This window comes from Cebus imitator, unplaced genomic scaffold, assembly GCF_001604975.1.
Source record: "Cebus imitator isolate Cc_AM_T3 unplaced genomic scaffold, Cebus_imitator-1.0 Scaffold831, whole genome shotgun sequence".
NCBI lineage: Eukaryota > Metazoa > Chordata > Mammalia > Primates > Cebidae > Cebus > Cebus imitator.
In genome coordinates, this window is record NW_016108146.1 from 48,049 (window position 1) to 60,232 (window position 12,184).

General features: G+C 53.5%; 1 protein-coding gene and 1 pseudogene across 2 annotated transcripts in view; one reads left to right on the forward strand and one right to left on the reverse strand.

Moving 5' to 3' along the window:
- Positions 1 to 860: 860 nt before the first annotated feature.
- Positions 861 to 3,891, reverse strand: LOC108297714 (sal-like protein 4). The gene is given in 5 exon segments (XM_037735543.1): positions 861 to 1,050; positions 1,052 to 1,540; positions 1,542 to 2,969; positions 2,971 to 3,605; positions 3,607 to 3,891. Coding segments are annotated over 5 exon segments (3,027 nt in total).
- A 463-nt stretch (positions 3,892 to 4,354) lies between these two features.
- The window catches only part of LOC108297697, a 37,848-nt pseudogene continuing 30,018 nt past the window's right edge, over positions 4,355 to 12,184 (forward strand). The window contains exons 1-4 of the transcript XR_001822300.2: positions 4,355 to 4,456; positions 4,908 to 5,069; positions 5,498 to 5,648; positions 6,164 to 6,347. The product of XR_001822300.2 is annotated as a TBC1 domain family member 9B-like (transcript). The remainder of the gene's footprint in view (positions 4,457 to 4,907; positions 5,070 to 5,497; positions 5,649 to 6,163; positions 6,348 to 12,184) is intronic.

Genomic DNA, 12,184 nt, shown 5'->3' on the forward strand with positions numbered 1-12,184 from the left:
AAAAAAAAAAAAAAAAAGATAAGATGGGGACAGGATTGGGGCACAGAAAACAGGTGCCTAAAGAGACGACAGGCCTTATCCTTTTACCTGCGTGTACAGTCCCATGGATGTATAGAGTTACAGAGAGGAAGAATACAGACCCCTCTCCCCTAATTAGGCTATGTAGTTGTCTTTTCCGCTGTTGGAAGTTCCAATAGTTCTACCTTGAAATAGGTAAATCTTTGGAAAAAGTCATTCTAGGTTGTACAAAGGGTCTATGGATACGTCTGTTACAAGTAACAAAGATAATTTGCAAGACCCCCTTTCTTTCCAACATTAAAAAAAAAAAAGTGCGGAGCACAGTGGCTCATAGTTGTAATCCCAGCACTTTGGGAAGCCAAGGCAGGTGGATCACGAGGTCAGGAGTTCAAGACCAGCCTGGCCAACTTAATGAAACCCCATCTCTACTCAAAAAAATTAGCCAGGCTCAGTACCATGTGCCTATAATCCCAGCTATTCAAAAGCTGAGGAAGGAGAATGGCTTGAACCCGGGAGGCGGAGGTTGTGGTGAGCTGAGATCACGCCACTGCATTCCAGCCTGGGTGACTGAGCAAAACTCCGCCTCAAAAAAAAAAAAAAAGAAAAAACAAAAACAAAAAAGTCTATTTGTTTTGGTATGAATTTTTTTTTCAATTTTTTGCAAAGCAGCATAGCAACAATCGTGATTGTAGGACTTGCCTGAGGTTGTGGTCACAACCATGGTAAACATTATTTGCATATCAGTAAGAAAAAGAAAACAGGAGGAGATGAGTTCTCACGAAACAAAGTAGATTCTAGAGACGTCACTGTCTGCCCTTCTTCCACGCACGTTCTCCTTTAGCTTAGCTGACCGAAATCTTGTTTTCTTCCGGTAAGTGAGGAAACTGGTGTTTGGGAATGCCGTCAGTCACAGAGATGTCATTGGTCTTCAGGGCCAGACCGCCGTTGAGCATGCTGGTGTACTGGTTCCACACAACAGGGTCCACGCTCACGGAAGGGGCCAGGATTTCCTCGGGAAACATTTCTGAGACCTTTTCCCTCCGTACCTAACAGAGCCATGGTGCTCTCGATGGCCAGCTTCCTTCCGCGGTGGGCCGAGTTATTGATGGCTCCGTGTGTCATGTAGTGAACCTTCAAGTTGCCTTTGGTGGCAAAAGCTCGCCCACAAATGTTGCACACAAAAGGCTTCTCCCCAGTGTGAGTCCGCTCGTGGGTCTGAAGAGCGCTGGCGGACGAGAAGTTCTTCCCACGCCGTGTGCAGCCACGCTGCGTGGCCTGTCGGCGTGGCCGGGCTGCTGACAAAGGGGCCATCCCTGGGGACAAGGTTGAGGGTCCCACAAACGTGCCAGGAACTTCGACCTTGACCTAGGTCTGCTGGGCTCGGATAAACGTGGAAGGGAGACTGCTCCGACCTTCCATCCCAGTGCGGCTGTTCTCGGAGCTCTCTGCTTTGCGCCCAGCATCGGGAGACTTTGACCTGATGCTTTCGGCTTGACTATTGGCCGGGAAAGTGCCTGGAAGGACGTGTTTCCAGGATGTCTGGGCTCCGGCTCTGATACTCCTGGTCTCCCATCAGTGAGGACGAGTTGTTGGTCAAGCCGTTGCTCTCCACGGAACCGTTTTCTCTGCTGCCCTGGCGCTGCAGGTTAAAAGGGGCAGGGCCCGCTTTCCCTGGGGCATCTAAGGAAGCCATCGTGGCAAACCCTAGTGTGGGTGATGCCAAGTGGATGCTGGGAAGAGGTGTGGGGACCTTCGAGGAGCTGCCGGGAGCCTCCTGGGAGCCAACTTCGTCTACATCGATGCTTTCGACGACATTGTCACTACAGATGGCACCGGTGCTGCCATTCTCACCCACTGTCATTGGCTCGGGACCCGTAAAGTCACAGGGATTCTCCGGCAGGGGCGTGTTGGGAATCTGACCGCCCATGTGCATGCGAATATGCTGCTGCAGCATCACGGCGTTGGTGAACTTCTTCTGGCAGATGAGGCACGAATGCTGCGTCTTAATGGACGTGTTGGTTTGGTGAACCCCAAGGTGTGTCTTCAGGTTTCCTTTGGTAGAAAAGGCTTGGCCACAGATTTTACACTGGAACGGTCTCTCCCCATTGTGGGTGCAGTAATGCATCTTGAGGGAGTTCTGGCAGCTTAGGACATGGTGGCAAATAAGACACTCATTAGGATCGGTAGTGGCCTTGTCAATGTTCTCCACCAGCTGCTGCAGTTTCAGGGTCTCTGACCCTGGCTCAGGGGTCCCACTCCCGTGGAAGCCACCAGCCCTTGGGGAGTGATGGTCTGGTCCCACTGCAGGGAGTGTGGGTCCACCATCACTGTCTGGAGAAGGCCCAGGCTGCAGGTCACTGGGCAAGGGGCCATCCGAGAGGTCCTTGGCATTAGTCCCCAAAGAGAGATTCTGAGGTAGTCCTACAGAGGGGGTTACAAGGACAGGTTTGCTGTCTAAGGAAAGACTCGAATCATCTATGGGGTCAGGTACAGAGAGCACACAGGGGGTGCCGTTGCCTGCTGCCACTTTGTCCTGGAACTTGGCAAACAGCTGGGGGTTTGCCTTCACCTGGGGATGTCGGTGAAAGTTCACCTTAAGGTTGCCCTTGGTGGTGAAGCGATGACCACAGACAGAGCACACAAAGGGTCTCTCTCCAGTGTGGGAGTGGAGGTAGATCTGCAAGGAGCTGTCAGTCCCGAAAACCTTGCTACAGTACTTACACTTGTGCTTGTAGAGGACTGCCTCGTCCTTGGGTTTGACCTTCACTGTGGAGACGTTTGGGGGCTTTCCCTTCCCCTTCTTGGATGTGTCTAGCACCATGGTGGAGAAAGGGCTCTGGAAGAGCACCGAACCCCGGGCCTGAGGAAGCAAAGCACTCAGGAGGCAGGACATGACGTTCAGGAGCACCCGGGTTCCATCCGGCTTCAGAGTGAAGGGTGCCAGCCCTGGGCAGGGAGCTGGTAGCAGTAGGGATGTTGGCGTGAGGTAGCTTGGCTTGTTTCAAGGCATCCAGAGACAGGCCTTGGCTTCCAGCTTTCTGGCTGAGCAGAGCCACAGCTGCAGACACCCGCTGGGACACGTGGCTGCTCAGGGTCTTCAGCGTTTCGGCCCCTGCCCCTCTCGAGTGGAGGGCGTGGGAGGCCCACATGTTCACCTGGATACGGATCTGCTCAGTAAGCTGGATCTGCTGGAGCTGCTGCTGCTGCAAACACAAGATCTGCTCCAGGACCCACAGGATGCTGTTGGCACTGGGCACAGGGGCAGGGAGGGCATCCACACTCTGCTGATTCACTGCCAGCTTGGTGCCCCATAGTGCCTGCAAGGTCACGTTAGTGTTGGCCACTTTGCCTTTGGGTAAATAGCTTATATCCTGGGGTGGGGGGGGTGGCAGGGCTGTCTCTGTCTTTAGGTACATCACAGACTCCACATCTGGCTTCTCCTTCATGTCCCCTGAGCTGCCATCATTCTCCCTGTGACTGTCCTTACTGCTGGGACTGGGGGACTGTTGGCTCAGTACAGCTCCAGAGAAGTTTTCTGAAGGCACCGGGCCCTCACTGTCATTCATGATGAGGACAGGTGTATTTTTTAGTTCAATTTTTCTTATATTCCAGGAACTCAGAGATGCTGAAGAACTCTGTGCAGCATTTCTCGCAGACGTGCGTCTCCTCCCAACAAAGCCGCTTTACTGTGGCTTCATCCTCATTCACCTCATCGTCATTCCCTGGGTGGTTCACTGGAGCACATGGCTCCCCCAACGTGGGTGCTGCTGGGGCCATATCTGCAAACTCTGGGGTTGCCTGCTGTGGCTGCTGCTCGCCCTGGTCCTCCTCGGAGTTGATGTGCTGGGGTTTCGCCTGCTTGCGCCTTGACATGGTGCGAGCATCGGGGCGCCGGGAGAGCTACAGTTATCTGCTCTCTCCGCCACAAATTCCTGGAGTTGGGAAATTTACCCCCCTTCGGCCAGAACGTGCATGTCCCAGTAATTCACTTTACATATTTAAGGAGAACAATTTGGTACATCTTAACATGTATACCCTCATGAAACCATCATGGTCAAGATCATGGCTCTCTCGAAAAACATGGAATGTGAAGTGTTTTAGGAGGGTGCCCAGCACCCTGGCTGCTTCCCCGGCCCTGGGTGGAGTGGGACCTTGGCCACAGGACCAGAGCCAGCAGGAGGGTGTGAGGAGTACAGAACCCAACCCAGGCCGGAGCCACCGTGGGGAGGTGACAACCTGCAGAGCCAAGAAGCCCAGGCAGTCAGCTGTCTCTGGGCTCTCCCGTACTGGGCTTTGCTTTCTGCCAAGACAGTGTCACTCAGGTCTGTGTGGCACCATGATGGCTGCAGCAGACTTTGCATGCTCCCTGGAGTATCTCAACACTTTTGCATGCTCCTTGGATTATCCCACTCCTGCAGAAGGGCCATTTGTTTCCTTGGTGGCAACTGGGTGACACAGTCACCCCAAACCCACCCTGAGCTCAGACCAACATCACAGGCCATCGCCCCAGCCCTCTGTGCAGCCCAAGAAGTGTGGGCCTGCGAGTGGACAGGGGTGTGTCTCCACATTAAGATAGGGCCTCTCCTGGCCTTTGCACTGACCTCCCTCAGAAAAGGACCCACGGGTGAGCCCAAAACCTGCTCCCTGAGATTGACTCACTTGGGAGGGTGGATTTGGTTACTGAGGACTCCATGTCCAGCAGCCAAAGAGGAGCTGAGGGCTGAACTGCAGCCACAGCCTCCTACCCAGCCAGACGGGCTCTTCATGCGCCTTTCACCACATGGCCCTTCCTGCACCAGGCCATGGTCCAGCTCTGGATGGACAGCTGCATCAGAGGCTGCCTGGCAGTGCAGTGATTAGGGTGTCCCCTTCCCCGTTTTATTTCCTAGTCTTCCCCAGCTCCTCAGGAGGTGGCAGAGCAGCCCACCAGCCCAGCCTCTCCCCCCAACAGCCACCAGAGCGTGTGTGCACCAGAGGTGCCTTCCATGTCCCAGGGCCTGCTCAAGCTCTTCCAGAAAAACTCACCCATGGAGGACCTTGGAGCCAAGGGAGTGAGTCCTGAGCACCAGCACTCCAGCCTCCGTCTAGAGCTGAGCCCTCAGGAGGGAGGCTGGAGCCAGTCCCGGCCCTGTGCCTTCCCTCAGGACCCTGGGCTCACCACTGTGCAGTGCCCACCCAGGCTGTGCCCCAGCAGCGTGGGATGGAGCAGGCACTCTCTGGGCGGCTCCACTGCCCTGCTCAGTGGTGCTGTTACCCACGGGCTCTCAGCCTCTGAAGGGAAGGGCCCTCCTGCTGAGGAGCTGGTCTCATGAGCCCTGGAAAGTGTGGCTCAGCACAGACTGGTCTTTCCCAGGAATCGTGAGGGAGGACACTTGCTTGCCAGCACTGTCTGGGGTGTTCATGAGGCTTTCCCGTGGCCTAGGGCTCAGCACTCAGATGTGCTTCAGCCCCCAGTCTCCCTGATGTGCTTTTCCCTCAGGCTAAAGAGAAGATGAAAGAGGAATCATGGCGTATCCACTTCTTTGAGTATGGGTGCCATGTGTGCATGTACCGCACAGCCAAGACAGGGGCACTGGTCCTGAAGGGCATCCCTGAGAGCCTCTGGGGAGAGCTGTGGCTCCTCTTCTCTGGTGAGTGGGATGCACCCCCACTGCCCCACTGCCTCAGCTCAGCCAGTCACAGCCCCCCAAGCTCTCCCCATGTGAGCTTGTCTGGTCCTGAGCCGGCCTGGAGTTGGCCAGGCAGGAGCTCCCAACTCTTTCACACAGCCAGGAGCTGGGCTCTGGGCTGTGGGCAGGGGCCTAACCGGGAGGAGCATGAGGGGCAGAGGCTGGGAGCTGGGCACTCTGCTGGCCGGGTGGTGCCCTCCCACTCACAGTGGGAGGGAAACAGGCCTTTAGAAACCTCCTTTCCTGGGGACAGACTCTGACAGCATTCATACCCATGGCCCCTGGGAGACGCAAGTCAGCCAGTTGAACTTTTGGGTAGAGCAACCTCCCCGGGAGCACGAGGGAAACCTTGCCTTGCAACTTGTGTTTGACCCCAAGTCCTACCTCTCTGTGGGGCACTGGTGTCTCCAAGCTGCCCTGTTACTACTTTCAGAGTACCAGAAAGAGAGAGACAGCTGGAACCCATGTCTCACCAGGGGCCTGGAATGAGATGGAGACTCATCCAAGCTACTACAATGAGCTGCCATGGAGGAGATCGAGCGAGACCTACACTGTTCCATGCCTGAGCACCCTGCCTTCCAGAATGAGTTCGGGATTGCCACCCTCCGGCAGGTGCTGACCGCCTGTGCCTTCTGAAAGCCCACCATCAGCTACTGCCAGGTAAGGGGACTGGCAAGGGCCCAGAGACAGCATCTGCCACCAGAGGTTCACAGGAGCAGGTCGCTGTGGTCCCAGGCCTGTGCCATGACTGTGCCTCATGTCTCGAGGAAGGAGCCCAGCTGCAGAAAAAGATAGAATTTAAAAACAGTATTAATTGCTCATCTCATCCCCATGCCACATAGAAGTTGTCTTCTTTGTACTCTGGTCTGAGTCCCGGCAGCATTTGATTGTTTTCTGTTTGGTAAAATAAGCATACATAACATAAAATGTCCCACCATCACCATTTTTAAGTGTACAGCTCAGTGCTTTAAGCACATTCACACTGTTGTGCAACCATCACTGCCGTTCACCTCCAGACCTCTTTTCATCTTGCAGAACCAAAGTTCTGTGCCCATTAAACATGCCCCAGCCACCATTAGCAACCATTGTTCTGCTTTCCATTGCTATGAATTTGACGACTGTGTCTCATATAAGTGAAATAATATAGTATTTGCCTTTCTGTGTCTGGGTTATTTCATTTAGCGTGATATCTTCAAGGGTCATCCATGTCATATGAATGTGTCAGAATTTCCTTTCTTTCTAAGGCTGAATCGTATGCTATTGTACATATAGACCACATTTTCTTTTTCTTTTTCTTTTTCTTTTGTGATGGAATTTCACTCTTGCTGCCCAGACTGGAGTGCAATCATTCAATTTCGGCTCAGTGCAATCTCTGCCTCCTGGGTTCAGGTGATTCTCCTGCCTCAGTCTCCTGAGTAGCTAGGATTACAGGCATGTGCCACCATACCTGGCTAATGTTTTGTATTTTTAGCAGAGATGGGATTTTGCCATGTTTGCCAGGCTGATCTTGAACTCCTGACCTTAGGTGATCCACTCACCTCACCTCCCAAAGTGCTGGGATTACAGGCATGAGCCACTGCACCTGGCCAGTAGTTCTATTTTAAATTTATTTTCTTTATTTGTTTATTTATTTATTTTGGAGACAGGGTCTTGCTGTGTTGTCCAGGCTGGTCTCAAGCTCCTGGGACCAATGGATCCTCCTTCCTCAGCCTCCCAAGCGGCTGGGACTATAGGCATGTGCCACCACACCTGAATAATTTTTTCTTGAGATGGGGTCTCACTGTCTTGTCCAGGCTGGCCTCAAACCCCTAGGCTCAAGTGATCTTTCTGCCTCAGCTTCTCAAAGTGCTGGGATTATAGGCATGAGCCACCAGCCACCATGTCTGGCCTTTTTTTTTTTTTTTTTTGTGTGTGTGGTTTTTTTTCTTTTTTTTTTGAGACAGCATCTCCTTCTGTTGCCCACACTGGAGCTCAGTGGCATGATCATGGCTCACTGCAGCCTCCACCTACTGGGCTCAATCAATCCTCCCACCTCATCTTCCTGGGTACCTGGGACTACAGGTGCACACCACCACGCCTGGGTACCTGGGACTACAGGTGCACACCACCACGCCTAGCTATTTTTTGTAGAGAAAGGGTCTCACTGTGGGGCCCAGGCTGAGGTTGAACCCCTGAGCTCAAGTGAACCACCCCCCGCAGCCTCCTAGAGTGCTGGGATTACAAGGTGTGAGCTACTGTGCCCTGGCCTTTTTAAAATTTTTTGAGGAACTCCATACTTCTTCCCCAGGAGCTGCACCATTTTATATTCCCACCAGCAATTCACAAGGGTTTTGATTTTTCCACACCCTATCAACACTTGCTATATTCTGTTAATGTTACTGTTACAGTGATGGGCATGAACATATCTAATTGTGCTTTAGGTCGGCATTCCTGGCAGCTTTTGATTTTAAATCTAGGCATGTTTCTGGCCAAGTCAAATAGCTTTCTGTTTGCCTTAAAGGTCTTGTTAGCAGCTATGGCCGTGTGTGGTCCTAGTTCTGCGCCAAGTGAGTGGCCTTGGTGTGGGGCTCTGGCCATGTGGCTCCCCTCCACATCAACTTGGTCATGCGTCCCACCCCCAACACCAGACACTGATCCACAGAAGTGTGATGTGTTCATGTCCACCTTCTCTGGTTTCCCAGTGCCTTCTGACCCAGTTTGAAGAATCTGGCTGACTCTCTGTTAAATCCATTTCCTACAAATTGCCTTTTGACATTTCCCAGAGTTGGGCAGGGGCAGTTTCTCATTACCGGATGCCCAACCCTCCTGAGGAGGCAGACTTGCTTGTAGAAGGAGGCCGTTAATCTTCAGCATGAGAACCTGAAAAATAATAAAAATAGCAATGGCCGTAATCCTACACCTGTAAGCCTAGCACTTTGGGAAGCCAAGGCGCGTGGATCACCTGAGGTCAGGAGTTCAAAACCAGTCTGGCCAACATGGCAAAACCCCGTCTCTACTAAAATTACAAAAAATTAGCTTGGTGTCATGGCAGGCACCTGTAATACCAGCTATTCAGAAGGCTGAGGCAGGAGAATCACTTGAGCCAGGGAGGTGGAGGTTATAGTGAGCCGAGATTGTGCCACTGCACTCCAGCCCCAGTGACAAGAGCAAAAATCCATCTCAAAAACAAATAAATAAATAACAACAACAATAAAAAGGAGATCATATGGACCCTTGCAGGGAGGGGGTAGCTGGGAGGGGTGGGGAGAGACAGTTTTATTTGCTGGCCAGCAGTGCAAGCCTTTCCCAGCTGTCTCTGTGCCCAGCAGGCAATGAACATCGTGACCTTGGTGTTCCTGCTCTATGGCAGCGAGGAGGAGGCCTTCTGGCTCTTGGTGGCCCTGTGCAAGTGCATACCACCCAACTACTACTACATCAGGGTGGTGGGTAAGTGTCCCGGGTGCTGCCTTGCCTGAATCTCCAGGTGCCTGGTGGTTCCATGAAGGTGGCAGCCCTTCCCAGGCCAAGCTCCAGGCTTCACTTGGGTTCCCTAGGAGTTAGAGGGTAGTATTCCACATTCGGTGGTTTATAAAAGTCCCCTCAGATCCTAAATTCCCATCCATCTAACTTTCTGTCAACTTTTTGATGATAGAAAATTTCAAACGTCAAAGCTAGAGAGTATATATCCCCCGTGTAACCTGATGCCCAACTTTACTGAACTCACATCCAGTAAAATCTGTTATTAAATGGAAATGGACTTGCAAGAGTAATTAATAAAGTTCATATTTAAGTGTGTTGCCCTGTCGTTCCCTTGCCGTCTGGTGTTTGGAGTTACCACTGTTGGGGTCCTTCAGAGTTCCATCTGTTCACAGTCATCAGAATGGGACACAGAGCCACTGTTTACCTCTCGTGCCTTAGGGAGAAATCAGTATTTCCCCAAAATAAAAGTCAAGTGTAGTGGAAGAAACAGTTATTTTGCCCAGTGGTTTGGGAGCTTTGAGAGAAGACTTGAAGGGTTTTTCTGTTCTTGTTTTCTCCTGGCACTCCAAGTCCCCTTCAGCCTTCACTGAAGAGCTGGCAGGGATGGTAAGCTCCAGGCAAGGGCCTGCCCAGGCCATGGGTGAGCTCACCATCACCTTGCTTGTCCTGCCCGAAGGAGACCTGGTGGACCAAGGGATCTTCAAAGAGCTCACAAGAGACTTCCTGCCGCAGCTCTCAGAGAAGATGCAGGACCTAGGGGTGATCTCCAACATCTTGCTGTCCTGGTTCCTAACCCTCTTCCTCAGCATCATGAACTTCGAGAGTGCTGTGGTCATTGTCAACTGCTTCTTCTATGAGGGCATCAAGGTGATACTGCAGGTGGCCTTGGCAGTCCTGGACACCAACATGGAGCAGCTGCTGGTCTGCAATCATGAGGGCGAGGCCATGACCATGCTGGGCAGGTGACGTGCTGGGCTCCTTCTCCTTCAGGGGGCTCACAGCAGAGCCTCTCAGCAGCCCTGGGCACTGTCCAGTCAGCATGCAGTGACTGTGCCTACCAAGTGCTAGGCCATGGCTGGACCTGGGGGCACTCTGGGGTCAGGAGCTTGCTCCTTTCTAGTGGGAGATGAAGCAGCATTCAGTGATAGGAGCTGGGAGGAATAAAGCAGACACTGCAGGCAGAGCGTTCTGGCTGAAGAGCTGCCAATCAGATCTGGGGATGGGGATGCTTCCCCTGGGAGCAGAGCCAAGATCCGGTGACCACAATTCCCGTTGGTGGCATAGCTGGACTTTTCCTATATCCACCAGGTGGTCCCCATCCTACCTCCCCAAGCTCAGCTGCATTGCAGCCCCCATGCCCTGGAGGGAGCAGGCCTGCCCTGGGCCCCCTGGAACAGCTGGATGAGCTGATGTCCAGCTTGTTGTGCCAAAGACCCAGCATCATCCCAGCCCCTCCACCCCCTCCTTAGTCCCCACATACCATCCCTTGCAGATTCTGTCTGGGATCCAGCCCCTGGCCCACCATGCCCTTTCCCTGGGATTCCTCTCTCAGGTCTTTGACCCACCTGTATCCCACAGGACTCATCAAACCTGGCCCTGCCCCTCGCCTGGGTCCTCTGTACAAAGGCACTGTCTGAGACCCCAGTCTGGCCTTCAAGCCCCGGCTCCTTCTGGCTGCACTCTGCCCTGCCCAGAGCTCTGTGGAATCCCACCCTCCTACATAGCGTATTTGCCCGGCTTAGAGTGCCCCCACCCCCCAGGAACAGCCTGGAAATGCTGCCACTTGCCTGTGACCAGGTCAGGTGCTGCCTGGGACTCTGTAGATCCAGCAGGGTTGTCACCTCCCTACTGTGGACCATAGTAGCTTTTGACCCATGCTAATGTCAAGACACAGCCTGCGGCCGGAGTCTGTGGCTGGTTTTCCTGTCCCTTCCTACAACAGGCAGATCGGGCCTCCTCCAGAGCAGAGGGTCTGACTGGGGATAGGACCAGGGTCATGGACATGGGAAGTCAGCTACCTCCTCCCACCTGAGTGTCAGGCTCAGCCCAGAGAGCCAGGGAGGCCATGAGCTCTGGTGAGGCTAGGTCAGCTGACACAGGTAGGGCTCTGTCTCCAAGACTGTCCCTGGAGAAGCTGATTCCCTGGGCTGCAGCAGGCCTCCCCACCCTCCCAGACTTTCTCCTGTGACTCAGCCTTTGATCCCTGATTTTTCTTGGCCAAGGTGGGGGGGTCCCACGTCCCCAGGGCCCTGTCAAAGGGAGGAAGTTGTCATCTTTCCAACTGGGTAGGGTCTGGAGTTATAAAGGGTTCCTTCTCAAGGGACATTCTCCTCCCCTCAGAAAACAGCCCAGCATCCTCAGGGTTAGTGCTCAGGCCTCGTGGGGGACACTGCCCGGTAGAGAGTTCCCCAACTTACTGGGGGCCATGCCAGGGCACACCTCTGCCCTCCTGGAGGGTGCCCAGTCCTCAGCATGCTCCTTGTTAGGAGTCTGTGTGAAGATTCGGTCCCTCCGTATCACTCAGCTGTGGGAAGGAGGCTCCCTTTGCCTGGGTGTGGTCTGGACTCTTGTCCTCTGCCCTTTGCAGATACCTGGATAATGTGGTCAATAAGCAGAGTGTCTCTCTTCCTATCCCACACCTTCATGCCTTGCTGACACGAAGAGATGACCCCCTCCAGAGGTGGACATAATTCAGCTTCTGAAAGTGTCCTATGAGGTCAGCAATCAGTGGGGCCAGTTTGGCTGGTCCGCTCCATCTGGCATGTTGGTTGGTTTGGCTACGGGCAGGTGGCAACCCTCTGCACTGCAGTTGGCTTCATCTCACCATCACCTCTGCCTACAGAAATTCAGCAGCCTAAGGGCCGAAGACATTGAGCAGATGTGGTTTAAACAGAGGCTGAAAGTGATCCAGTCCTTGGAGGACACAGCCAAGAGGAATGTGGCATGGGTGTCAGTGGGGCTGGGCAGGGGCTGGTCCTGGGAGCAGTGGTGCCCTCTCCACAGAGCAGGGTGGGTGCAGGGCTCCACCACACCAAGTC